The 27,381-nt window shown below is 44.0% G+C and overlaps 1 protein-coding gene across 5 annotated transcripts in view; it reads right to left on the minus strand.

The window, feature by feature from the left end:
- The window catches only part of GRIK1 (glutamate ionotropic receptor kainate type subunit 1), a 473,929-nt gene that overhangs the window by 113,991 nt on the left and 332,557 nt on the right, over positions 1-27,381 (minus strand). For 3 of the 5 annotated variants that reach the window (XM_075335029.1, XM_075335031.1, XM_075335030.1), the window contains exon 9: positions 2,459-2,503. The exons of the other annotated variants lie outside the window; for them this stretch is intronic. In XM_075335029.1, the coding sequence (XP_075191144.1) occupies positions 2,459-2,503 (45 nt within the window). The remainder of the gene's footprint in view (positions 1-2,458; positions 2,504-27,381) is intronic. 5 annotated transcript variants of the gene reach the window in all.

The following is a 27,381-nucleotide window of genomic DNA, read 5'->3' on the forward strand; positions in this document are numbered from 1 at the left end:
TACATTGGTGGAGTATGGAGCCGCCGGCTCCTTCTTCCACCAATCACTGTGTGCGACTGAGACCGCAGACGTGATGACGTCACTACATCGCGTGTGCTGTAAGGAGCGTCAGTGCAACAGAGACAAGAGCAGAGCACCGGGGGGACCAGAGCAAGGTGAGTATGTGATGTTTTTTTCAAGTAAATATGTGTATGGGATGTGTGCCTATATGTGGGGCTCCATTTCTATATACAAAGGCTATTTGAGGGCCCATACTGAATATAAGGAGGCTATGTGGAGGCTCATGCTCACGCTGTATATAGAGGGCTAAGTGGGGGCTTATACTGTATATATGAGGCTACGTGATGGCTCCTACTGTATATAGCGAGCTTTGTGGGGGCTCATGCTGCATTTAGGTGGCTACTTAGGGGCTTATACTGTATATAGCGGGCTATGTGGGGCCTCAATGTATATATAGAAGGTTGTATGTGAGGGCTCATACTGTATATAGGAGGCTATGTGGGGGCTCATTCTGTATATAGAAGGCTATGTGGGGGCTCATTCTGTATATAGGAGGCTATGTGGGGCTCAATGTATATATGAGGCTACGTGAGGGCTAAGTGGGGGCTTATAGTGTATAAAGTAGGCTATGTGGGGGCTCTATGTATATATAGAAGGTTGTATGTGAGGGTTCATACTGTATATAGGAGGCTATGTGGGGGCTCATTCTGTATATAGAAGGCAATGTGGGGGCTCATTCTGTATATAGAAGGCTATGTGGGGCTCAATATATATATGAGGCTACGTGAGGGCTAAGTGGGGGCTTATAGTGTATATAGTGGGCTATGTGAGGGCTCATACTGTATATATGAGGCTACGTGAGGGCTCATACTGTATATAGCGGGCTTTGTGGGGGCTCAATGTATATAGAAGGTTGTATGTGAAAGCTCATACTATATATAGGAGGGCTATGTGGGGGTTCATACTGTATATAGTGGGCTATGTGGGGGCTCATACTGTATATATGAGGCTACGTGAGGGCTCATACTGTATATAGCGGGCTTTGTGGGGGCTCAATGTATATAGAAGGTTGTATGTGAGAGCTCATACTATATATAGGAGGGCTATGTGGGGGTTCATACTGTATATAGAGAGCTAAGTGGGGGCTTATACTGTATATAGTGGGCTATGTGGGGGCTCACACTATATATATGAGGCAACGTGAGGGTTCATACTGTATATAGCGAGCTTTGTGGGGGCTCATGCTGCATTTAAGTGGCTACTTGGGGGCTTATACTGTATATAGAAGGCTATGTGGGGGCTCAATCTATACAGAAGGTTGTATGTGAGGGCTCATACTATATATAGGATGCTATGTGGGGGCTCATACTATATATAGGATGCTATGTGGGGGCTCATTCTGTATATAGGAGGCTATGTGGGGGCTCATTCTGTATATAGGATGCTATGTGGGGGCTCATTCTGTATATAGATGGCTATGTGGGGCTCATACTGTGTATAGGGGGCTATGTGAGGGCTCATACTGTAACAGGGAGGCTATTTTGGGCCTCATACTGTGTTTAGGAGGCTATGTGGGGGCTCATACTGTTTATAAGGGCTATGTAAGGGCTCATAATGTACATAGGGGGCTAGGTGATGGCTCATACTAAATATAGGATGGCTATGTGGGGGCTCATACTGTATACTGTATATAGGGGGCTATGTTTGGGCTTATGCTGTATATAGGAGGCTATGTGGGGACTCATACTATATATAGGAGGCTGTGTAAAGGCTTATATTTAATACAGGAAATTTATGTGAGGGTTCACACTGTATATAGGGTTATATGGAGACTCCCACTGGCTCAAAAGATTGGTTAAGGGAGCGCAGGGAGGGAAAAATAAGACATCTATAGGATATGACACATAGGACTGCATAGAAGCTGTATTCACATATCAGTGGGAAAATAATTTCAACAATATTTAGTGATGGAACTTGGAACCACTGCCTCTATTTTTTTAGATTTATTGGACAGTGGTCCTCGGGGGGCTTTGCATTATTGCCTTCAGTACTGGATTTATTTTTCTAAAATAATATAAAAAATATATCAATCTAATAAATTACCGTATAGATGTGTTGCTTTTATTCTGCACGAGCTGATAATATCTCGTTACCTGCAGCCGCCACTATGGGGAGCCAAAGAGCTGTGTACATCCGGTTTTATTATGCAGTTCAATAAGCTCCCCCTAGTGGTGACTGCAGGGAGTCATAATGTTATCTTCTTACTTTATGGCAATGTAAGGATATCGGGAGACAACAAACACATACATTTTTGGTTCCATCTCTTAAAACATAACACAATAGGAAGAATAAACTGCAAATTACAGACACTATAGACAGGAACTACGGCACAAAAGGAAAAAAACAACAAAAAACCACACGACCTAAGGGGGCACTGACACTACATCAATGTACAAACCTTTTTCCAAACTTTATTTAAATGATTAGAAGTTTCTCCTGCAGCCTTGAGAAAATGAAGAAATATTTCATTAAAGATGATAGAAATATTCACACTGTAAATTCCAACTTCTATAAATAAAAGTATATGGAAAGACAATCTGTTTTCTATGCGGTGACCTGGCGTCCGGTCCGACCCCTCCTGCCATTTCTGTTACACTAAATACTTTATTAAACCTTTTTTATTGTGTTGTACCTCTGTTATTCCTCCTGGAAATGTATGAATAAACTGAGCACTTCTCTTTTCAATAGGGTATGATTGGATTGGACAGTGACAGACTAGAGAGGGACAAATCCCCAACTGCAATTGATCAATTTAATCCAAAATTTCCAGGAGGAACAACAAAGGAACATCGAAACACAATGTACAAAGAAAAGACGCTCAAGAACTGTTAAATATTAGGTAATGCAGACGGATCATCTTGAAGTAGCAGTTGAAGGGTTAACTTGATCATCCTCAAAATGAAATGGACCAAACTGGGGTCAACGTACCCTTTTTAACAGACCGATCCGCCTCTATCCCATTTCCAGCCCCTCTTCCCTCCCCCTGAATGTGCGCTTGGTAGTCACCAGTTTACAGGAGGTCACAGATTTGTCACTTCTTACGAAAGTCTGAAAAGCCTGGCCATTTTTTTAGAGTCTCGTGGACATTTAGGAAGAGTAAAATATGTTCTAAATTATTCGGTAAACTTCCCTTCTGTTTCCTCCTACAGCTCTGCCTGTCAAATTTGGTCACACTTCTCTGATGTCCAGGGAGAAACATTCGTAGGCCATGTTCACACATTGCGTTTTTGTATGTACAGTATATATATACTACCTGTAGTACCCGGCGTTGCTCGGGATAGTAACTGTCTCTGTCTCTCTCCCAGTCTCCGTCTGTCTGTCTCTCTGTCTCTTTCCCTATCTGTCTGTGTGTCTGTCTGTGTCTATGCCTCTGTCTGTCTCTCTCTATCTGTTTATTTCTCTCTATCTGTGTCTGTCTGTCTCTCTCCATCTCTTTCCCCGCCTGTCTCTTTCCAGGTCTGTCTCTTTCCCCGCCTGTCTCTTTCCCCGCCTGTCTCTTTCCCCGTCTCTGTCTGTCTCTTTCCCCGTCGGCCTGTCTCTTTTCCAGGTCTGTCTCGTTCCCCATCTGTCTTTGTCTGTCTCTCTGTCTGTTTCTTTTGCTTCCTATCTCTTTCCCTGTCTGCCTGTCTCTGTCTGTCTCTATCTCTGTCTCTATCTCTGTGTCTCTTTCCAGGTCTGTCTCTTTGCCCGTCTGTCACTTTCCCGGTCTGTTTCTAGGTCTGTCTGTTTCTCTGTCTGTTTCTCTCTCTTTCCCTGTCTGTCTCTCTGTCTCTTTCCCGGTCTGTCTGCCTCTGTCTCTCTGTCTGTCTCTATCCTTCTCCACCGACATCGACATCTTATTACCTCACACATAAGCTTGTTATACTATGAATGTCTTTTGTTCCTATAGCAACCAATTACAGCTGCTAATAATGATCTGTGGCTTTCAGCTCCATTGACTCTAATGGAGGCAGGATTTTTGGAGAGTAACTGTAAAGCGTGGGGTTACATTTTCCAGTCAAAACACAGACTATGACATTCCCTGAGTCACATGAGACATCTGTGCAAAATTTTATGATTGTAAATGTGACTGTGCGGATTCCTTTAGCGGACATATACACACACACATACACTGTATACACTATATATACTATATATATACTAGTATACACTATATATATTGTATATATTAAAAGCTGCTTTGTACAATACCCAAAAAAGCGATCAGATTCCAGAAAGCTCCTGCACACACACCTTTGCTTTTCTTTTCCTTGTTGAAATGGAAAACTGCTGCGTTTTAGAGACAAGCAACATATTATAAATTATTTCAGCGTTTTTGTACCTTTTTTTTCACCATCAAAAGCTGCGTTTTTGCTAATTTGTGGTGAATGAAACTAACATTATATAAACAAATACTATAGACAAGACTCCAAAAATGCAGCAAAAAAAAAAAAAGAAGAAAAGTAGCAAAAAAACAGCAAAAAAACAGCAAGAAGGAGGCAAAAGCTGCAAAAATCCCAGCAAAAAAAAGCTGCAAAAACGCAGCAAAAAAGCTGTAAAAATGCAGCAAAAAGGCTGCAAAACGAGCAAAACGCACAGCAAAAAAAAGCTGCAAAAATGCATCAAAAAAGACTGCAAAACGAGCAAAACACCCAGCAAAAAAAAGCTGCAAAAATGCAGCAAAAAACCCAGCAAAGAAAAAGCTGCAAAAAAGCAGCAAAAACACAATAAAAACAGCAGCAGAAAAGCAGCAAAAAACAGCAGGAAGCAGCAAAAAAAAAAGCAAAAAAACCCCAGCAAAAAAGCAGCAAAACCTGCTTTACACATGCAGCTTTTTTACTGCCAAGAGAGCAGGTTTAGCTGCAGAAAAAAATAACCATGTGTGAACATGGCCTTACAAGAGCCTGAAAGATTAGATATTGCCCAGGTAGGTCAGAGCGGAGATGTTCATTACATGAATCAATAACCCTGCGTGAGGCCATAAATCAGGACCCATCCAATGGTTTCCACTTATACAGATACATAAATATCTCATAGGGAAGAGAAGACGATTTATTTGGAAATAGAAGTGAAATGAATGTGTTTTGGGTCAATTCCGCAGCTCCGAAAATAAATGACTAAAAAAAACCCCAATCTGGAGGATTTCCAAGAATCCCGCTGCCGTCCCGGCCGTGCGTGGCGGGATGAAGACCGCTGGGTTTAATTTGCCTTCACATTTACAAGGCCGGCTGCTATGGAAGTTACAGATAAGCACCAGAGAGACTAAAACAATGGAAGCGTCTGAAGCGGAATAACGAGATTATTGTTACTCCGCTAATAGACCTGAATTATTGGCTGTAAATATCGCGGGTTACAGGATCCGCAGCCGCCGCCGTTTACCACAGCGACATTTCTCAGCTTCTGCTGTTACATGCGGACGGGTCAAAAGACTTTAACCCCTTAACAACTGAAATGATTCTACTGGGTTTTTTTTCCATCTCTACATTCTGGACTGTATAAAATCGGGAACATTTTCAGCTGCTTGCACATAGTTTGGTATAAGAGCATCCGCTTTCACTATACCAGCATAGAAATACAATCACAGGCATCTACTAAGTATTATTGGTGCGGTCCTGCACATTGGGTTCTCCTCTGGGGTCCTCATGGTGGTGGTCACTCTCTGCTTCTGGGTGGCCTGGACAGTTATGGCGGTGATCAGCCTTCAGTGGTGAAGCCTGCGGTGCCCACTGTGCTTTACCCATGTGCCCCAATATACAAGTCACAGGGTATTCAGCATGCGGAGCCCGTGTCGTCTGCAACTGACACCGAGAGCAGGAAAACCGAGGCCAGCACCGTCTGATACAAGGGGAAGGTTTTAGTGATTCTCCCACTTATTGCCTTGCAGAGATGAAATAAATGCCACAATCAGTGTAAGACTACGTTCACACGCTGTGTTTTTGCTGCGTCTTTTGCAGAGTTTTTTTTTACAAATTAAAAGCAGATTTTTACAGTTACACCAAAAGCTGAGATTTCTGAAATTCCTTTCACACACAGATACTTGTTTTTGAAATAGGCAGCATGTCAATTCTTTCAGTACTTTTTCACCATTGAAAGCAATGGGAGAGTGCAAAAACACTGCATAACCGCAACAGCTATGGTTTTTGCATCTTTTGTGGTGAATGAAACTATCTTTATTAATGTATTGTAGACAACGGACACACCGAAAACACAGCTAAAAAGGCAACAAAAAGGCAGCAAAAACAGCTAAAAAAAGCAACAAAAACACAGCGAAAAAACAGCAAAAACACAGCTAAAAAGGCAACAAAAAAGCAGCAAAAACAGCTAAAAAAAAGCAACAAAAACACAGCAAAAAACAGCAAATACTCAGCAAAAAAAGCAGCAAAAACAGCAAAAAAAAGCAGCAAAAAACATCCAAAATACAGCTAAAAAAACAAACAAAAACACAGCAGAAACTCAGCAAAAAAAGCAGCAAAAACACAGCTAAAAAAAAGCAACAAAAAAGCAGCAAAAACAGCAAAAAAAAAAAAATAAAAACACAGCAAAAAAGCAGCAAAAACACAGCTAAAAAAGCCAAAAAAATTGCCACAAAAAAGTAGCCAAAATACAGCTTAAAAATCAAACAAAAAAGGCAGCAGAAGCACAGCTAAAAAAGCAACAACAAACACAACAAAAAAAAGCAGGAAAATGCAGCAATAACAGCTACAAAAATACAACAAAAACAGCAAAAAAGCAACAAAAAAACATCTAAAAGCAACAAAAAAGCAGGAAGTACACAGCAAAAACAGCTAAAAAAAGTAACAAAAACACAGCAAAAAAGCAGCAAAAACACAGCTAAAAAAAGCAACCAAAATGCAGCAAAAAAAAGCAGCCAAAATACAGCTAAAAAAATGCAACAAGCAGCAAAAACAGCTAAAACAATTAAAAACACAGCAAAAAAAGCAGCAAAAACACAGCTAAAAAAGCCAAACAAATTGCCACAGAAAAGTAGCCAAAATACAGCTTAAAAATCAAACAAAAAAAGGCAGCAGAAGCACAGCTAAAAAAGCAACAACAAACACAGCAAAAAAGCAACAAAAAAGCAGGAAAATGCAGCAATAACAGCTACAAAAAAGCAACAAAAAAACAATTAAAAGCAACAAAAAAGCAGGAAGAACACAGCAAAAACAGCTAAAAAAGTAACAAAAACACAGCAAAAAAGCAGCAAAAACACAGCTAAAAAAAAGCAACAAAAAATGCAGCAAAAAAAAAAAAAAGCAGCCAAAATACAGCTAAACAAAATAAAAAAAAGAAGCAAAAACACACCTAAAAAATGCAGCAAAACCTGCTTTTTAGAAGCAGCTCTTTTACTACTCTTTTGGCTGCAGAAAAAAGCAGTAAGAATGCAAAGTGTAAACCTAGCCTAACTTTATTAAACATGCACTGCAGATAAATGATACCCCAAAATTGCAGCAAAAACAGCAAAACCTGCTTTTCAGAACCAGCTCTTTACTGCCAACAGAGCAGGTATTGGCTGCAGAAAAAAAAAACCCAGCAAAAATGCAATGTGTGAACACAGCCTAAGGCTGCGCTCGCACAAGCATATATTATCTCTTCTGAGAGAATTGGATCAATTATGGTAAGACATAAACCAGCGTTCAGCTCTCCTTACAGCACATAATTTAAAAAAAAAATAAAATAAAATAAAAAAATATTGTTTTCAGATATTATCCTGTTTTTTACCAGGATGATACTTCAAAACAAATATTATTGGTTGTCAAGTGGTTCCTACAGGTGTCTGCAGACGTTCGGTCGTGGCACCGCAGGTACAGGGGCCGCATGGTGCACTTTGTGGTATTACCATTTATTGTGTAACCTACAATGTCAGTTATGTGGGAAACGTAACAACAGAATTTCAGAACATTTATCTTACATCACCCAAAAAACATTCTGGCTGTTCTGGGGTTGCTTAATATGTTTTTACCAATGCGATATGGTGACATAGCAAATGTAAGATTTTGTGGAATAGAGAAAGTGGAACGTCCAATGGGAGGTGGTGACCAGCGGAGACCCCTGCTAATTAGGGGGATGTCATTCCTGATAGCTGAATGGTGTGAATTACAAACATGATTTATCCCTTATTTATTGAATTTCATATTAAATACATTGAGGACTTGTCACTGGCTCAAAAAAACTGAATTAAATGACTTGTAAAAAAAAAATTCCCCGGGCTCTCCTGATTCGGTCTCATTTTTCCGTTTTGCTCTGCGTCGCTCCATTACAGAGATATTCACACTTGATTCTTTGGAGCGCAGTATGTGAAATCTCTGCTTGCAATCCAGCTGGGTGTTTCTTCAGTGTCTTCTCTGGGGGTGTGCACTTTCACTCCTCTCTCCTAGATGCTGCCAATCGTAGATCAGATGGATCAGCTGCTGAGCTGTGATTAGTAACATCTGGGAGTGGGGGGTGAATGCATACGCTCCCCCAAAAACGACTCTGAAGAAGTGTCCAGTTGGTCTGCAAGTGGAGATTTCACATACTGCGCTCCAAAATTTAGAAATGTGAATATCTCTGCAATGGAGCGACGCATCTTAAAATGGAAAAGAGCGTCGGAATCAGGGGAAGCCCAGGATTTTTTCCAAGGTAACTTTTTTTTTTATCAAGTGACAGGTTTTTTTTAATCAGCCAATGAAAATACCTAATGAGGTTAAAAATAAACCATTAATGTGAAGTCACATGTTTTATAACATGATTAGAGATGAGTGAACCCAAGGTTCAGTGTTTGGACCAAACACAGACTTTACAAAAAAACACAGAGTTCGGGTGCTTTACGTATGCTGGACACTCGCTCAAGCATCACTGTGCTCGGGTACGCTCGGTGCTCAGCCCAGTATGAGCCGCTTGCAGTATTTAAACGGCTCGCACTGGGGGTAACAACAACGTGATCGGATGTAGTGTGCAACAAACAAAAAAAAAATGGAAAACCCTCGCCCATCGGCCCCCTGAAGTAATCTGTTTATGGCTGGCTGCATATGGGCGCAGACCCAAACTGCCCAATTAGTGACTTTCATTGGGGTTAAGGTCAAGTCCAGGTCCCAAATCGAACTTTATCCAAAGTCCGGCTGAACCTGCCGAACCGACCTTAAACAAGTCCGCTCATCTCTAATCTCTCAACATGATCCTTCAAAGCCAGTCATCACTTCTTAATTGATGTGATTCAATGATGGGTTTTCCCTTTGTCATGAAGCACCCCACCAATCCTAAATATGAAGGGACCCCCGTGCTGGAAATTTAGCTGTGTTGTAGCTCCCCCGCAGGATAGATGACCTGTGCAAGTAAATCAGCTGGCTTTCTTTCCCGAGATGGGTGGTGGGGTCACCTCATGAGATAGGACACTTGATGACGTAGGGGGATTACCACTTGACTGCTTACAACTGTATCGGGGTCTTCAGAGGTCACGAGATCTTGAAGATCCAAAATTAAGTTTAGTAAGAGGCCAAACTTCGAACAGATGAGCCAAACCCGAGACAGGAGTGGCTCATACATTTCTTTGGTTGATGGCCAACAAAACCCAATCTCTCTTCCAGTGGTCTTCTGCCATCCACCACCTTTGGTCAATCCTCCTGTCAATATGGTTCTTCTGACTTTCCTCCAAGCCTAGCCTAAGGGGTACTTTGCACACTGCAACATCGCTAGCCGATGCTAGCGATGCCGAGCGCGATAGTCCCCGCCCCCATCGCAGCAGCGATATCTTGTGAAAGCTGCCGTAGCGAACATTATCGCTACGGCAGCTTCACACGCACTTACGTGCCCTGCGACGTCGCTCTGGCCGGCGACCCGCCTCCTTCCTAAGGGGGCGGGTCATGCGGCGTCACAGCGACGTCACACGGCAGGCGGCCAATAGAAGCGGAGGGGCGGAGATGAGTGGGACGTAAACATCCCGCCCACCTTCTTCCTTCCGCATTGCCATCGGGATGCAGGTAAGAAGATATTCCTCGCTCCTGCGGCTTCACACACAGCGATATGTGGAGCTGCAGGAACGAGGAACAACATCGTACCTGTGGACGCACCGACATTATGAAAATGAACGACGTGACACAGATCACAGATTTTTGACTGTTTCACGCTCGTTCATCTTCTCTCCTAGGCTTTACACGTTGTGACATCGTTACCGGCACCGGATGTGCGTCACTTTCGATTTGACCCCGATGATATCGCAGGTGCGATGTCGCAACGTGCAAAGTACCCCTTAGTTTGGTCAACACCACAACATTTCAGAAATCACTTTCCAAAAAACTTGAATGGCGTAGTAGGATTTCTCAAACCTTTGGGTCTTTTGACCAATACAGTTGCCGATAGATCAGAAGAATTCCTTTGCTTTCTCCATCCCCGGAGAGGTGCGTTGTACAATTTCGGCTACTCTGTGTTTTCCTGGAACAATTACTCCGGGATTTTTTTTTGTCCACATTTAACCAATAAATCTACCGGTGTCATTTTGTGAGGCTTTGTTCATTAATCATGTCCATAGGGGAGGGCTGCAACATTTACCTCTGGAGCCTCTGTCACTCCACATTGTGCCCGTGACAGTAATTTATACATGTTCGGACTCTCTTAAATGAATTGGATATTAGTCCCATATTTTCGAGCTCAGCACAGAAATCACTTTAGTGAAAGTATTCCCCATCCAGTAAACTATTACCCCGGGGTGATGGGGGCAGGACAGGGGCGGCTGATGTCTAATGATGACTGACTTTACGTTACTGGCAAGAATAGAGCAGATTCCCCTTCTTGGAGGTTTAGCTCGTTACTAATAATCAAAAAGGAGGATATTTACAGTAGGATTCTATTAAAAATCCAGCCTGTCCCTGGTAGCAGTATTAAAATAAACTAGCTGTACTACCCGGCTTCGCCCGGGTTAATAACTGTTGATAACAAAACAAAATAGAATGTATTAACATTCCCGGGATAGAATGTATAAATAGAATGTATTAACGCCCGGGAAAGTAACTGTCTCTCTGTTTCTCTCCCATTCTCTGTCTGTCTCCCCCTCTGTATATATCTCTCTCTCTCTTTGTCTGTCTCTTTCCGTCTGTCTCTGTCTCTATCTCTTTCCTTGTCTATCTATCTCTGTCACTTTCCCTGTCTGTCTCTTTCCCTGTCTGTCTCTTTCCCGGTCTGTCTCTTTCCCTGCCTGTCTCTTTCCCTCTCTTTCCCTGCCTGTCTGTTTCCCTGTATCTGTCTGTCTCTTTGTCTGTGTCTGTCTCTTTGTGTCTGTCTCTTACCCTGTCTATGTCTGTTTCTTACCCTGTCTGTGTCTGCCTCTTTCCCTGTCTGTGTCTGTCTCTTTCCCTGGCTGCATTGTGACACGCCAACATTCCATATAAGGGCGTGGCTGCACATTCTTCTGAAGTTCTGGCTGCACTGTGGCTCCCAGCTCCATTCGCTTTAATGGAGGCAGGTTTTTTGGTGAATAACTGTAAAGCGCAGGGTTAAAATTTCCCTTCAAAACATACCCTATGACGCTCTCGGGGTTCAGAAGTGTGAGTGTGCAAAATTTTGTGGCTGTAGCTGCGACGGTGCAGATGCCAATCCCGGACATACACACACACACACACACACACACACACACACACACATTCAGCATTATATATTAGATACAGTATATCCTTGTACATAGGAGACCGTTTTTCAGATTAGTTTTGTTCTCCTGCATTTTTCCAGCGTTGCTTTTTTTTTTCTTTTTAATTTTTCTATATTTTCTTCTTGTGGTCTTATTTTGTACTTTTTGCTATTAATTTATTGTTGGTCTCTGCGCTTAAAGGGAACCTGTCACCAGATTTGGTGACTATAAGCTGTGGCCACCACCAGTGGGCTCTTATATACAGTATTCTAACATACTGTATATAAGAGCCCAGGCCGCTGTGTGGAACGTAAAAATCACTTTATAATACTCACCTAACGGGTCAGTGCGGTGCAGACTGGTCAAATGGGAGTCTCCGTTCTCTGGTACCGGCGCCTCCTTCTGATGCATGACGCGTCCTACGTCATCCACACTAGCTGGCATTGAGGTCCTGCGCAGGTGCACTACAATACTTTGATCTGCCCAGCTCACGGCAGATCAAAGTGCGCCTGCGCAGGACCTCAGTGGATGATGTAGGACGCGTCATGCACCCGGGCTTCAGAAGAAGGAGGACAAAGATGGCTGAAAGAGGAGGCGCCACACCGGACAACTGAGACACGCATCTGACCAGTCTGCACCGCCCCTTAGGTGAGTATTATAAATGGGTTTTACATTTTACCCAGTGGCCTGGGCTCTTATATACAGCATGTACAGTGCCTTGCGAAAGTATTCAACCCCCTTGAATTTTTCAACCTTTTCCATCATTTCAGGATTTAAACATAAAGATACAACTTTTAATGTTATGGTGAAGAATCTACAACAAGTGGACACAATTGTGAAGTTAAATGAAATTTATTGCTTATTTTAAACTTTTGTAAAAAAGAATAAACTGAATATTGGGGCGTGCAATATTATTCATCCTCTTTACTTTCAGGGCAGCAAACTCCCTCCAGAAGTTCATTGAGGATCTCTGTATGATCCAATGTTGTCCTAAATGACTGATGATAAATATAATCCACCTGTGTGTAATCTAGTCTCCGTATAATGCCCCTGCTCTGTGATAGTCTCAGTGTTCTGTGTAAAGCACAGAGAGCATCATGAAGACCAAGGAACACAACAGGCAGGTCTGTGATACTGTTGTGGAGAAGATTAAAGCTGGATTTGGTTACAAAAAGATTTCCAAAACTTTAAACATCCCAAGGAGCACTGTGCAAGCGATCATATTGAAATGGAAGGAGTATGATACCACTGCAAATCTACCAAGACCCGGCCGTCCATCCAAACTTTCATCTCAAGGAGAAGACTGATCAGAGATGCAGCCAAGAGGCCCATGATCACTCTGGATGAACTGCAGAGATCTACAGTTGAGGGGGGAGAGTCTGTCCATAGGACAACAATCAGTCGTACACTGCACAAATCTGGCCTTTATGGAAGAGTGGCAAGGAGAAAGCCATTTCTCAAAGATATCCCTAAAAACTGTTGTTTAAAGTTTGCCACAAGTCACCTGGGAGACACCAAACATGTGGAAGAAGGTGCTCTGGTCAGATGAAACCAAAATCAAACTATTTGGGCACAATGCCAAACGATATGTTTGGCGTAAAAGCAACACAGCTCATCATCCTGAACACACCATCCCCACTGTCAAACATGGTGGTGGCAGCATCATGGTTTGGGCCTGCTTTTCTTCAGCAGGGACAGGGAAGATGGTTAAAATTGATGGGAAGATGAATGGAGCCAAATACAGGACCATTGTTAAAGAAAACCTGTTGGAGTCTGCAAAAGACCTGACACTGGGACGGAGATTTGTCTTCCAACAAGACAATGATCCCAAACATAAAGCAAAATCTACAATGGAATGGTTCACAAATAAACGTATCCAGGTGTTAGAATGGCCAAGTCACAGTCCAGACCTGAACCCAATCGAGAATCTGTGGAAAGAGCTGAAATCTGCTGATCACAAACGCCTCCATCCAACCTCACTCAGCTCCAGCTGTTTACAAAGGAAGAATGGGCGAGAATTTCAGTCTCTCGATGTGCAAAACTGATGGAGACATACCCCAAGAGACTGCAGCTGTAATCGCAGCAAAAGGGGGCGCTACAAAGTATTAACTTAAAGGGGATGAATAATATTGCACGCCCCAATTTTCAGTTATTTAATTTTTTATAAAAGTTTAAAACAAGCAAAATAATCATTCAACTTCACAATTGTGTCCACTTGTTGTTGATTCTTCACCAGAACATTAAAATGTTTATCTTTATGTTTGAAGCCTGAAATGTAGGAAAAGGTTGAAAAATTCAAGGGGGGCGAGTACTTTTGCAAGGCACTGTATATAAGAGCCCATTGGTGGTGGCAGCAGCTTAAAGTCATCAAATCTGGTGACAGGTTCGGCCGCTTTCACACTACGTTTCTTTAACATGCGTCCTGAACGTTTTTTTAACGCAAAAATAGATCCAGTGCAAATGCGTTTTCATTTCAATGCATTTCCAATGGACTCGCATCAACATGTGTTTGCATGCAGTTTTGTCAGGATCCAGCAACTTGCAGTTTTTTAACTTTTTACAATAATGCTACTTGTAGCGTTTTTGAGCTGCGTCCAAAAACTGCAAGTCACTGGATCCTGACTAAACAGCACGCAAACGCATGTGAACGGTGGTATACTGATAGACAGGATCTTGTTTGGCCAGAAACCAGCCTGGCGTGATCAATCTCCCTCACAGTCAGTCAGTCTCTCTCTCTCTCTTCTCTCTCCTCTCCTCTCTCTCTCTCTCCTCTCTTCTCCTCTCTCTTCTCCTCTCTCTTCTCCTCTCCTCTTCTCTCTCCTCCTCTCTCTCCTCCTCTCTCTCCTCCTCTCTCTCCTCCTCTCTCTCCTCCTCTCTCTCCTCTATTCTCTCCTCTCTCTCCTCTCTTCTCCTCTCCCCTCCTCTCTTCTCTCTTCTCCTCTCCTCTTCTCTCTCCTCCTCTATTCTCTCTCTAATCTCTCTCCTCTCCTCTTTCCTCCTCTCTTCTCTTCTCTCTCTTCTCTCTCCTATCCTCTTTCCTCCTCTCTTCTCTTCTCTCTCTTCTCTCTCCTCTCTTCTCCTCCTCTCTTCTCTCTCCTCCTCTCCTCTTCTCTTCTCCCCCTCTCTTCTCTCCTCTCTTCTCCTCTCTCTCTCTCTCCTCTCCTTCTCTCCTTTCTCCTCTCTCCTCTCCTCTCCTCTTCTCCTCTCTTCTCCCCCTCTCTTCTCTTCTCTCTCCTCTCTTCTCCTCTCTCTCTCCTCTCTTCTCCTCTCTTTTCCTCTCTCCTCTCTCTTTTTGCACCCAGCTGCGTCTGAATTTCCAGTCTGTCACGTTCAGTTCCCCTCACTCCCGATCACATGACTCCAATGCCCGCCCATAAACTTCAAGTGACAGGATCCTGTAAAATAACACATGCGTTTTTCTTTGCAAAGACAGGATCCGCTTTTGCAGCAAAAAAACGTTCCTGAGGCATGGGAAAAAAACATAGTGTGAAAGTAGCCCTTCCTTTACTAATATATTTCAGAAGTGATAATATCACATTGCTCGCTTGTATCCTGTTGATACGACCATACGCTCACCGTCTGCTTATTTTCTTTTAAACGTGTTTTTAAATTACTGTGATGAACTCTCACGAGATTACATGGACTGTGAGCCCTACATATCACAGCTATGTGTCACACGGCATTTGGCTACCCGCAGTGTGTCATGGTGGAGTCATGTGCTGTTCACACCACAGGCTCGGAGTTGCACAGGCAGGCTCAAACATCGAGCAGCTGTGTGTTCAGTAGTGATCGGGCTGGCAGGGGATAAGCTCTTCTAGCCTGCTGGTGACCTCTAGGATCACATATTATGAGAAATCTGTCACAGTTTCTCTCTGCCTTTTTAAGATGGTGGAAACTGACGTCCTGTGCCGATTATAGCTTTAAGCGATACCGGTCCATGTGCTGTTGTGATCCAGTTACTGGTGAACTACTAAGAGCTGTTTGGTGTGTTGTGGAAATTTTCCTGTCATCTGTTTATTCCCTCCCTGCTCTTTATTTCCTCCTTATCACATGTTGTTTAATACCTCTGTGTGTGATTGCTGTTAGAGTTTTGCTTTCACTGTTTGTCTATTTGTGTATGTTTAACTGTTCCTGTCCCTTCCCTCCCTGTGGTGGGGAGAGGGGGAATTAGAGCAGGGCTGGCCAGGAGCAGGGCTAGGTTGGCGATCCGGACCTCTTCACCATCAGAAGTACCTCTGGGATAAGGGACAGCCAGGGACCCTTAACCTTAGGGCCAGTCTAGGAGCCCCAGCCCCCAGTAATTCCCTAATACTTCATGACAATATGTTTGTAGAGCTAAGACTAACAACAGATTTGTACTGTTCGAAACACGTCAAAAGCCATAATATGCTTGTCTGTAATGGGTTGTTAAATGTCTAGTGATGCTAGAAAACTTAATTCTGGAAATGCTTTTTTATTTTGGGCAATAATATATTATTTATATTCTTGTACATAGGGGCAGTATTATAGTAGTTATATTCTTACACATAGGCAGTATTATAGTAGTTATATTCTTGTACATAGGGGCAGTATTATAGTAGGTATATTCTTGTACATAGGGGCAGTATTATAGTTATATTCTTATACATAGGGGGCAGTATTATAGTAGTTATATTCTTGTACATAGGGGGCAGTATTATAGTAGTTATATTCTTGTACATAGGGGCAGTATTATAGTTATATTCTTGTACATAGGAGCAGTATTATAGTTGTTATATTCTTGTACATAGGGGCAGTATTATAGTAGTTATATTCTTGTACATAGGGGGCAGTATTATAGTAGTTATATTCTTGTACATAGGGGCAGTATTATAGTAGTTATATTCTTGTACATAGGGGGCAGTATTATAGTAGTTATATTCTTGTACATAGGGGGCAGTATTATAGTAGTTATATTCTTGTACATAGGGGCAGTATTATAGTTATATTCTTGTACATAGGGGCAGTATTATAGTAGTTATATTCTTGTACATAGGGGCAGTATTATAGTAGTTATATTCTTGTACATAGGGGCAGTATTATAGTAGTTATATTCTTGTACATAGGGGCAGTATTATAGTAGTTATATTCTTGTACATAGGGGCAGTATTATAGTAGTTATATTCTTGTACATAGGGGCAGTATTATAGCAGTTATATTCTTGTACATAGGGGCAGTATTATAGTAGTTATATTCTTGTACATAGGGGGCAGTATTATAGCAGTTATATTCTTGTACATAGGGGCAGTATTATAGTAGTTATATTCTTGTACATAGGGGGCAGTATTATAGTAGATATATTCTTGTACATAAGGGCAGTATTATAGTAGTTATATTCTTGTACATAGGGGCAGTATTATAGTAGTTATATTCTTGTACATAGGGGCAGTATTATAGTAGTTATATTCTTGTACATAGGGGCAGTATTATAGTAGTTATATTCTTGTACATAGGGGCAGTATTATAGTAGTTATATTCTTGTACATAGGGGCAGTATTATAGTAGTTATATTCTTGTACATAGGAGGCAGTATTATAGCAGTTATATTCTTGTACATAGGGGCAGTATTATCGTAGTTATATTCTTATACATAGGGGGCAGTATTATAGTAGTTATATTCCTACACATAGGCAGCATTATAGTAGTTATATTCTTGTACATAGGAGCAGTATTATAGTAGTTATATTCTTACACATAGGCAGTATTATAGCAGTTATATTCTTGTACATAGGGGCAGTATTATAGTAGTTATATTCTTGTACATAGGGGGCAGTATTATAGTAGTTATATTCTTGTACATAGGGGCGGTATTATAGTAGTTATATTCTTGTATATAGGGGCAGTATTATAGTAGTTATATTCTTGTACATAGGGGGCAGTATTATAGTAGATATATTCTTGTACATAAGGGCAGTATTATAGTAGTTATATTCTTGTACATAGGGGCAGTATTATAGTAGTTATATTCTTGTACATAGGGGCAGTATTATAGTAGTTATATTCTTGTACATAGGGAGCGGTATTATAGTAGATATATTCTTGTACATAGGGAGCGGTATTATAGTAGGTATATTCTTGTACATAGGAGCAGTATTATAGTAGTTATACTCTTGGACATAGGGAGCAGTATTATAGTAGTTATATTCTTGTACATAGGGAGCGGTATTATAGTACTTATAGTCTTGTACATAGGGGCAGTATTATAGTAGTTATAGTCTTGTACATAGGGGCAGTATTATAGTAGTTATAGTCTTGTACATAGGGGCAGTATTATAGTAGTTATATTCTTATACATAGGGAGCAGTATTATAGTAGTTATATTCTTGTACATAGGGGCAGTATTATAGTAGTTATATTCTTACACATATGGGGCAGTATTATAGCAGTTATATTCTTGTACATAGGGGCAGTATTATAGTTGTTATATTCTTGTACATAGGGGCCGTATTATAGTAGTTATATTCTTGTACATAGGAGCAGTATTATAGTAGTTATATTCTTGTATATAGGAGCAGTATTATAGTAGTTATATTCTTGTACATAGGGGCAGTATTATAGTAGTTATATTCTTGTACATAGGAGCAGTATTATAGTAGTTATATTCTTGTACATAAGAGCAGTATTATAGTAGTTATATTCTTGTACATAGGGGCAGTATTATAGTAGTTATATTCTTGTACATAGGGGCCGTATTATAGTAGTTATATTCTTGTACATAGGGGCAGTATTATAGTAGTTATATTCTTGTACATAAGAGCAGTATTATAGTACTTATATTCTTGTACATAGGGGCGGTATTATAGTACTTATATTCTTGTACATAGGTTCATAAGTGGAGAAAGAAGCACAATAAACATAAACATATCCCCAATGTAGCGTGAGTTCTTGGTGTCCCTCTACAGAAGTCTCGGAGTCTGTAAGATGCTGTCTGGTCAGAATATATCTACATTGGACTTCTTTTTAGCTTATGCAGTGAAAATGATTTCTATTACTGTTATTTATTAATGATTTTATGGTGAACTTTGTATTTTATTCACTCGCCGCCTGCATTAAACTGTTTATTCACCGTGTCAATGTGTATTAAGGCTCAGCCCGATATTATAGGCAAAGCATCTCGCTGCATTTAGCCCTGACAGTTAAAGTGCTGCGCTTTTCCCTGAAATATAGAAATCACCCGATGAAATGCATAGAATAGGAATATTTCACAATATCCCCGGCCACATCCGATCCAGCCGAGGGAATATATATTCATAAAAGCAGATCAGCGCAATCCTCATAATGGAGGAGTGAACGTAGACAAGAAGAAGGTAAAAGGTTTTCCTATGTAAATGTATTCCCATTGCTTTGTGCAAACTCTCCGCCGCGCATTAATGGGGCCGGAGCCGGGATCAAATCATTAAATTGTTTATGACATTCAATAATAATAAAATCTAAAGCTGAGATTCCTGGGTCAGCGGAGTCCCCGGATACAGACTACAGAGCCCGGATCAAAGGAAGCCATGAAATCCCTCGGCGAGAAGTCACCCGCACCGCGGATTCTGAGACCTTCACTATTTAACTTCTATTTAAAAGCAAAATTATATGGCAACGGGGCACAGGGGTGACCGGGGCCGCAGGGAGTAGGTAGATTCACATGAGAACTGACAAATGCCAGCCACTGCTATATACTGTGAGGTAGCAGCGTTGCTTGGGCAAAAACGTGAGGCAGTGAGGCAGCAGCGTGTTCAAACCAACAGTCTATTTATTGTTGCAGCATAAATAGATCCAATTTCCCACAGTCAAAGTCCCTTCCGGATCACAGCCGGTCCATATAGACAAATCCTTTGTATAAAAAGTCTTGTTACCTTAGGGTTCTCCTAGGCTGACACTCTTGGCCTGTGTTCACTCCACACAGAGCCAGCTCAGCTCACACAGCATGTGTAGCTTCATCAAGCCTGGCTCTCAACTGAGATGTGCCTGAGATGACACACCCTGATGTGCTCTGCCAGATTTAAACAAAAATGCCAGACATGAGGATTGCTACAAAACCTGGACTGGGAGGAGGGATCTGTCTCCCTGTTACCCTTTGTGCTATACTCCCCGTAATAGCTATAGCAAACTCAGAGGGTTTCCAGACACATTCTGGGGGACACATAGCGGTCTTCAAATATTACCCCTGTCACTGCCTCACATATCCCCCCCCCCCCTCAGTTCAAACGGGCGGGTTTGAACTTTTGCCAACATACAGGGACCTCTGGACAGGGCATCCGCATTGCCCTGCAACCTACCAGCCCGGTGTTCCACAGAAAAGTGAAAGTTCTGCAAGGAGAGAAACCACCTGGTGACTCTAGCATTTCTCTCCTTAGCATTCCTCATCCAGACCAAAGGGGAGTGGTATGTCACCAGGCAAAAGTGTCGCCCCAGCAGGTAGTAGCGTAGGGATTCCAGAGCCCATTTTATGGCCAGGCACTCCTTCTCCACTATGCTATAGTTCTTCTCTGCCGGGGTGAGTTTTCTACTCAAATAGGTGACCGGATGCTCCTCTCCATCTACCTCCTGGGACAGAACTGCACCCAGACCCACCTCAGAGGCATCTGCCAGTACTGTAAACTCCTTTTGAAAGTCAGGGTTGACAAGGACAGGCTGACCACATAGGACAACCTTTAGCGCCTGAAAGGCTTCCTCTGCTTGTGTATTCCAGTGGACCATAACCGACTTCTTCCCCTTTAAGAGATCGGTCAAAGGCGCCGACCTTCCAGCAAAATTGGGTATGAATCGTCGGTAATACCCCATTATACCCAGAAAGGCTCTTAACTGTTTTGTGGTAAGGGGACAAGGCCAGTTTTGAATGGCTTCGATTTTGTTTACTTGTGGCTTGATAACCCCTTGGCCTATCACATACCCCAAGTAACGGGCTTTTTTGAGACCCATAGCACATTTGTTTGGATTCACTGTCAGACCAGCAGCTCTGAGCGAATCCACTACCGCTTGTACCTGAGATAAGTGGGTGCTCCAGTCACTGCTATAGATGATGATGTTGTGGCGCCCCTGACCTGGTCAGGCACCACAGAGTATTGCACCCATGCGGGAGCAATGCTTCCAGGTAATCTCCAAAGGCCAGGATGAGGTGCACACACAAACATATAGTGATCAGGCCTCCCACATCACCAGAGGGGACCCTTGGGTAGCCAGAAGGGGTTAACTTTCAATTCCCAGCTAGGGGTGTGTTCAGGGGCTGGTTGCTAGGAAGCAGGGCAGAGAGAGAGAGGAAGTGAGGGAGTCGAGAGGAAGAAGTTGAAGTGTATGGAGGGGGAGCAGAGAAGCTCCCGTGCAGACAGGTCCTGAGGAGTGCTGTAGCTGAAAGCGGGGGAGAACGGAGTACTGTGGGTCGGCCTGAAGAGCATCCAGAGAAAGAGGGGTGGCTGAGTACGGAGATCCCAGTATCCGAGCACACAAGGCGAACTAGGTCCCCAGTACAGGCAGCAGATCATCCAGAGCTGCTTAACCTACAGGTGGGGGGGGGGGTACTTCATGCCCTCACCACGACTACACAGAGCTTGAGCCAAGCAGCACACCAGGCCCATAAGGGGACAGGGCCAGAAGCCATCCCACCAAGGCCACGCTGCCGGCAGACGAGCCAGAGAGAGGGGAGCAGGGTGGTAACAGCTTCCCTGGAGGGGTCCTACCACGCTTCAAGCAAAGGATCCTCCTAAAACAGAAAGAGTGCAAGGAAGGCGAGTGGACAGCTACCCTCAGAACGGCCTCCTGGAATTCCTGGTTCCACCTGGTTATCACAGTGTCGCCCGGGCATCTCACCGTGACCTCCAAACAGTGAGTAAACACGTTAAAAGACTTCTTGGACTGTGTTTGAGTCATTCTGCGACTTGTGGTACTACAAACCCACACCGGGCCCTGGGGCTTGCCTCACTCTCAGGAGGCTACTATATCCGACTGCACCCACCATCAGCCCCAGGCGTCCCCTAACCTGCAGTGGCGGTCCCCACTGACCGCAATACTGAGAGTGGCGTCACGATCAAAACTGAAGATTCCCTACCTGTGACCAGCACCAGCTACGTGGAGTCCCTGAAGGTATGCACCGATACAACACCTGTGGGGCTTCACAATGTCATCCAAATATGCGGAGGCATATGGTTGATGGGGTTCTAACACTATGTCCATTAATCTCTGAAACGTGGCCGGAGCCCCATGTAAACCAAATGGCAAGACGACATAGTGATAGAGCCCCCCTGGCGTGACAAAAGCGGTCTTTTCTTTTGCCGCCTCTGTCAGCGGCACCTGCCAGTAACCTTTAGTGAGATCGAGAGTCGTGAAGTACTGGGCCCGTCCCAGTCTCTCTATCAGCTCGTCGACCCTGGGCATGGGATACATATCAAATTTCAAAACCTCATTTAACTTTCGGAAGTCATTACAGAATCTTAAAGAACCGTCTTGTTTCGGGATCAGCACAATGGGACTGGCCCATTCGCTCGTGGATTTTTCAATAACCCCCAGTTGGAGCATCTTTTTTACCTCCTCCGCAATGGCTTGCCTACGAGCCTCTGGTACCTGGTATGGCCTCAGGCGTACCCTTACTTGAGGCTCGGTGACAATATCATTGTGGATTACGGTTGTTCGGCCGGGTAGGCTTGAGAACACATCCGTATTCCGCTGCACTAACCTCCGAGACTCCCGTCTCTGCTGTTTTGAGAGAGAATTCCCTATCCTTACTCCCGATTCATCATCAGGGGACTCCTCCTTGGTTGTTGTTAAGGCACCTGAAGAGGTTAGGTCCAACGTTACATCAGTCACCATACATTCTCTGTCTTCACGCCTTTAGCAGGTTAACATGGTAGATTTGCTCTGGTTTTCTTCTCCCTGGTTGATACACCTTATAGTTTACTTCCCCTACTTTCTCCCGGATCTCATAGGGACCTTGCCATTTGGCTAAGAACTTACTTTCTGCAGTAGGTATTAGAACTAAGACACGTTCCCCCGGTTTAAAAGACCTGATGGAGGCCTTTCTATTATACTGAGTACTTTGGGCTGCCTGAGCATCCAGCAAATGCTCTTTAACAATGGGCATTATTGCCGTGATACGATCCTGCATACCCATAACGTATTCCACCGTGCTTTTGTGAGGGGTGCACTGTTCCCAAGTTTCTTTAACAATATCCATCAGTCCCCGCGGATGCCTGCCATACAGTAACTCAAATGGCGAAAACCCGGTGGAAGATTGTGGGACCTCGCGGTTAGCGAACATTAAATAGGGCAATAACATGTCCCAATCTTTCCCCTCTTTGGAGACCACCTTTTTCAACATAGCCTTCAGAGTTTTATTAAAACGTTCCACTAGACCATCGGTCTGGGGATGGTACACTGACATGCGCAGCAGCTGCTTGATCTGGAGGAGTTTGCACAGTTCCTTCGTAATTTTAGACATAAAGGGAGTGCCCTGATCGGTCAGGATTTCTTTGGGTAACCCCACGTGACAGAACATAGCAAACAACTCCCGAGCAATAAGCTTCACCGAGGTGTGACGCAGTGGAACGGCCTCCGGATAACGCGTTGCGTAATCCATCACTACCAGGATGTGTTAGTGACCACGGGCTGATTTTAAGATGGGTCCGATCAGATCCATAGCAATCCGCTCAAAAGGCACCTCTATAATGGGTAAAGGTATCAGAGGACTACAGAAACGGTGCGTGGGTGCGGTCAACTGACGAACGGGGCAGGACTCACAGAACCTCTTAATTTCTGCGCCGACCCCTGGCCAGTAACACCGCTGAAACATGCGTTCCCGCGTTTTCTCTTCACCTAGGTGCCCACTCATTAGGTGGTTATGAGCCAATTCCAAGGTCTGACGGCGGTACGGCTGAGGGACCACCAACTGTACCACTATTTCCCCCCGGATTTTATCAACCCGATAGAGCAACTCTCGCTTTAGAGCCATGTAGGGAGTTTCCAGCTTGGCACCAGGCCGCTGGGGTACCCCATCAATTACCTGTACATTTCCACGTCCAGGAGCCAATGTGGGGTCCCGGAGCTGAGCTGTTCCAAAATTATCTGGAGACACGTTCAACTCCGGGATTGCCTCGGGTGGCTCAACCTCTCCTGCCATTACCTCTAGGGGGAACCTGGCAGGGTTACACTCTGTCCCTATACTGGTGACCTCTACGGCAGGTATCCCTGAGTCAGGATCGTCCGGCTCAGGGCCTGGTTCAATCATACACCTCGGAGGGCTAGGTCGCCTCCCACATAATGTCCAGAACAGGGGCAAGTCTCTTCCCAAAATAACATCATATGAAAGTCTTTTCATCACCCCCACTTCATGTTGAACCTCTCCACATGAGGTAGCAATAGTGACCCTTTCCATAGGGTAGTCACGTAGTTCACCATGTATACAAAGTACCCCTACGTTATGTCCCGTGGGGTTTTCCCCGAAGACCAAGGAGGCATGTACAAGAGTCACTACACTTCCTGAGTCCAACAAAGCCTCTGCTGTATAGCCATTAACACGTACTGTGCAGAGATGGGGCTCCTCCCCCATAGTAACAGTGCTTACGGCACAAACAGTATGGGCATACATTGATTCCCGGCGAGCGTACCGGCAGTCCATGGGTTCTGATGTGAGTGGGCACTGTGCCATCATATGCCCCAGCTGATGGCACCGCCAGCACATAACAGCAGAGGTGTCCCTGTTTCGGGTGTCCAACTTTGGGGAACTGGGACTCCGGCTGACCTTAGTCTGGGGTTTACTCTCTGCCAGGGCTGAAGACGGGGCAGCACCCGAGGAGGGACGGGAATCTTTCACCAACTGTGAAGGTGGCGTATCCCTACGGAGTGCCTGCCGTGAGGCAGAGTCCCGGACCAACTCCTGAGTAGCTGTGTAGCGTTCCACCAAATTCACTAGTTGGTCTAGGGTACCGGGATCCCCCTGGCCCACCTACCGTTGAATGGGGGCTGGCAAAGTCCGCACAAATCGTTCAATCACCACCCGCTCAATCATCTGTCCGGGGTTCAAGGTCTCCGGCTGGAGCCATTTTTTCACAAGGTCCAGTAAGACATGGGCCTGTGAGCGTGCAGGTTTTCCCTCCACAAAGGACCACTGATTCACTCGCTGGGCCCGGAGATAAGTGTTAACCCCCATTCGTGCAAGGATCTCACCTTTCAGTGTGCCGTAGTCCTTGGCATCCTCCGTACTGAGATCCGGATAGGCTTTTTGGGGTTCACCTACCAAGAATGGGGCCACGACATCAGTCCAACGGTTGATAGACAATTTCTCTCACTCAGCGGTCCTCTCAAACACGGAAAGAAAAGTTTCTGGGTCGTCCTCTGCACTCATCTTCGTAAGTGCCGCCCTTACTCTGTCCTGAGACGCAGGAAGGACTGGATGACCTGAAGTTACTGCTGGGAGTGCATCTCGCAGAGCCGCAAGCTGCTGAGTCAACAAGCTGTTTGTCTCCTGTTGCTGAACTAACGCCCGCTGCAGCTGGGCATTGGTTTGTTGCTGCTGAACATTAGCCTGTTGCTGCTGAGCATTAGCCTGTTGCTGTTGTGCACTGGTTTGTGCAAAAGCCTGCTGTAGTTGAGCACTAGACTGGGCCAGCTGCTTTATAAGATCCTCCATAGTGGCTGCTGAGGTAAACTGTAACTTTGCAGGCTTGATCATAAACATGTGGAAACTGGGTTGTTGCCCCTAGCAACCAGGCTGCAATGCCCGCAAGCTTCGTGAACCCGCCGATCCACCGCAGTCAGTAAAAAAAATAGTTTTTTTTTCTTCTTCTCAGGGGAAGTACCTCCTAGGCCATTGCCCTTAGCAACCAGGCTGCCATGCCCGCATTCTCCACCATAATGTGAGGTAGCAGCGTTGCTTGGGCAAAAACGTGAGGCAGTGAGGCAGCAGCGTGTTCAAACCAACAGTTTATTTATTGTTGCAGCATAAATAGATCCAATTTCCCACAGTCAAAGTCTCTTCCGGATCACAGCCGGTGCATATAGACAAATCCTTTGTATAAAAAGTCTTGTTACCTTGGGGTTCTCCTAGGCTGACACTCTTGGCCTGTGTTCACTCCACACAGAGCCAGCTCCGCTCACACAGCATGTGTTAGCTTCCACAAGCCTGGCTCTCAACTGAGACACACCCTGATGTGCTCTGCCAGATTTAAACGAAAATGCTGGACATGAGGATTGCTACAAAACCTGGACTGGGAGGAGGGATCTGTCTCCCCGTAATAGCTATAGCAAACTCAGAGGGTTTCCAGACACATTCTGGGGGACACATAGCGGTCTTCAAATATTACCCCTGTCACTGCCTCACAATACACACACACATATATTATAATATATATATATATCATATATATATATATATATATATATATGCACCATATATATATATTGTACATATATATATATATGTATATCTATATATACACGCAGTATATATACATACATTGTGAAATTGTGAAAAGTTAATTCAGAGGGTCATTTATTATTCAACCCCTCAAACCACCAGAATTCTGTTTGGTTCCCCTAAAGTATTAAGAAGTATTTCAGGCACAAAGAACAATGAGCTTCACATGTTTGGATTAATTATCTCTTTTTCCAGCCTTTTCTGACTAATTAAGACCCTCCCCAAACTTGTGAACAGCACTCATACTTGGTCAACATGGGAAAGACAAAGGAGCATTCCAAGGCCATCAGAGACAAGATCGTGGAGGGTCACAAGGCTGGCAAGGCGTACAAAACCCTTTCCAAGGAGTTGGGCCTACCTGTCTCCACTGTTGGGAGCATCATCCGGAAGTGGAAGGCTTATGGAACTACTGTTAGCCTTCCACGGCCTGGACAGCCTTTGAAAGTTTCCACCTGTGCCGAGGCCAGGCTTGTCCGAAGAGTCAAGGCTAACCCAAGGACAACAAGGAAGGAGCTCTGGGAAGATCTCATGGCAGTGGGGACCTTGGTTTCAGTCAATACCATAAGTAACGTACTCCACCGCAATGGTCTCCGTTCCAGACGAGCCCGTAAGGTACCTTTACTTTCAAAGCATCATGTCAAGGATCGTCTACAGTTTGCTCATGATCACTTGGAGGACTCTGAGACAGACTGGTTCAAGGTTCTCTGGTCTGATGAGACCAAGATCGAGATCTTTGGTGCCAACCACACACGTGACGTTTGGAGACTGGATGGCACTGCATACGACCCCAAGAATACCATCCCTACAGTCAAGCATGGTGGTGGCAGCATCATGCTGTGGGGCTGTTTCTCAGCCAAGGGGCCTGGCCATCTGGTCCGCATCCATGGGAAGATGGATAGCACGGCCTACCTGGAGATTTTGGCCAAGAACCTCCGCTCCTCCATCAAGGATCTTAAGATGGGTCGTCATTTCATCTTCCAACAAGACAACGACCCAAAGCACACAGCCAAGAAAACCAAGGCCTGGTTCAAGAGGGAAAAAATCAAGGTGTTGCAGTGGCCTAGTCAGTCTCCTTACCTTAACCCAATTGAAAACTTGTGGAAGGAGCTCAAGATTAAAGTCCACATGAGACACCCAAAGAACCTAGATAACTTGGAGAAGATCTGCATGGAGGAGTGGGCCAAGATAACTCCAGAGACCTGTGCCGGCCTGATCAGGTCTTATAAAAGACGATTATTAGCTGTAATTGCAAACAAGGGTTATTCCACAAAATATTAAACCTAGGGGTTGAATAATAATTGACCCACACTTTTATGTTGAAAATTTATTAAAATTT

This window comes from Anomaloglossus baeobatrachus, chromosome 2 (genome assembly GCF_048569485.1).
Source record: "Anomaloglossus baeobatrachus isolate aAnoBae1 chromosome 2, aAnoBae1.hap1, whole genome shotgun sequence".
NCBI lineage: Eukaryota > Metazoa > Chordata > Amphibia > Anura > Aromobatidae > Anomaloglossus > Anomaloglossus baeobatrachus.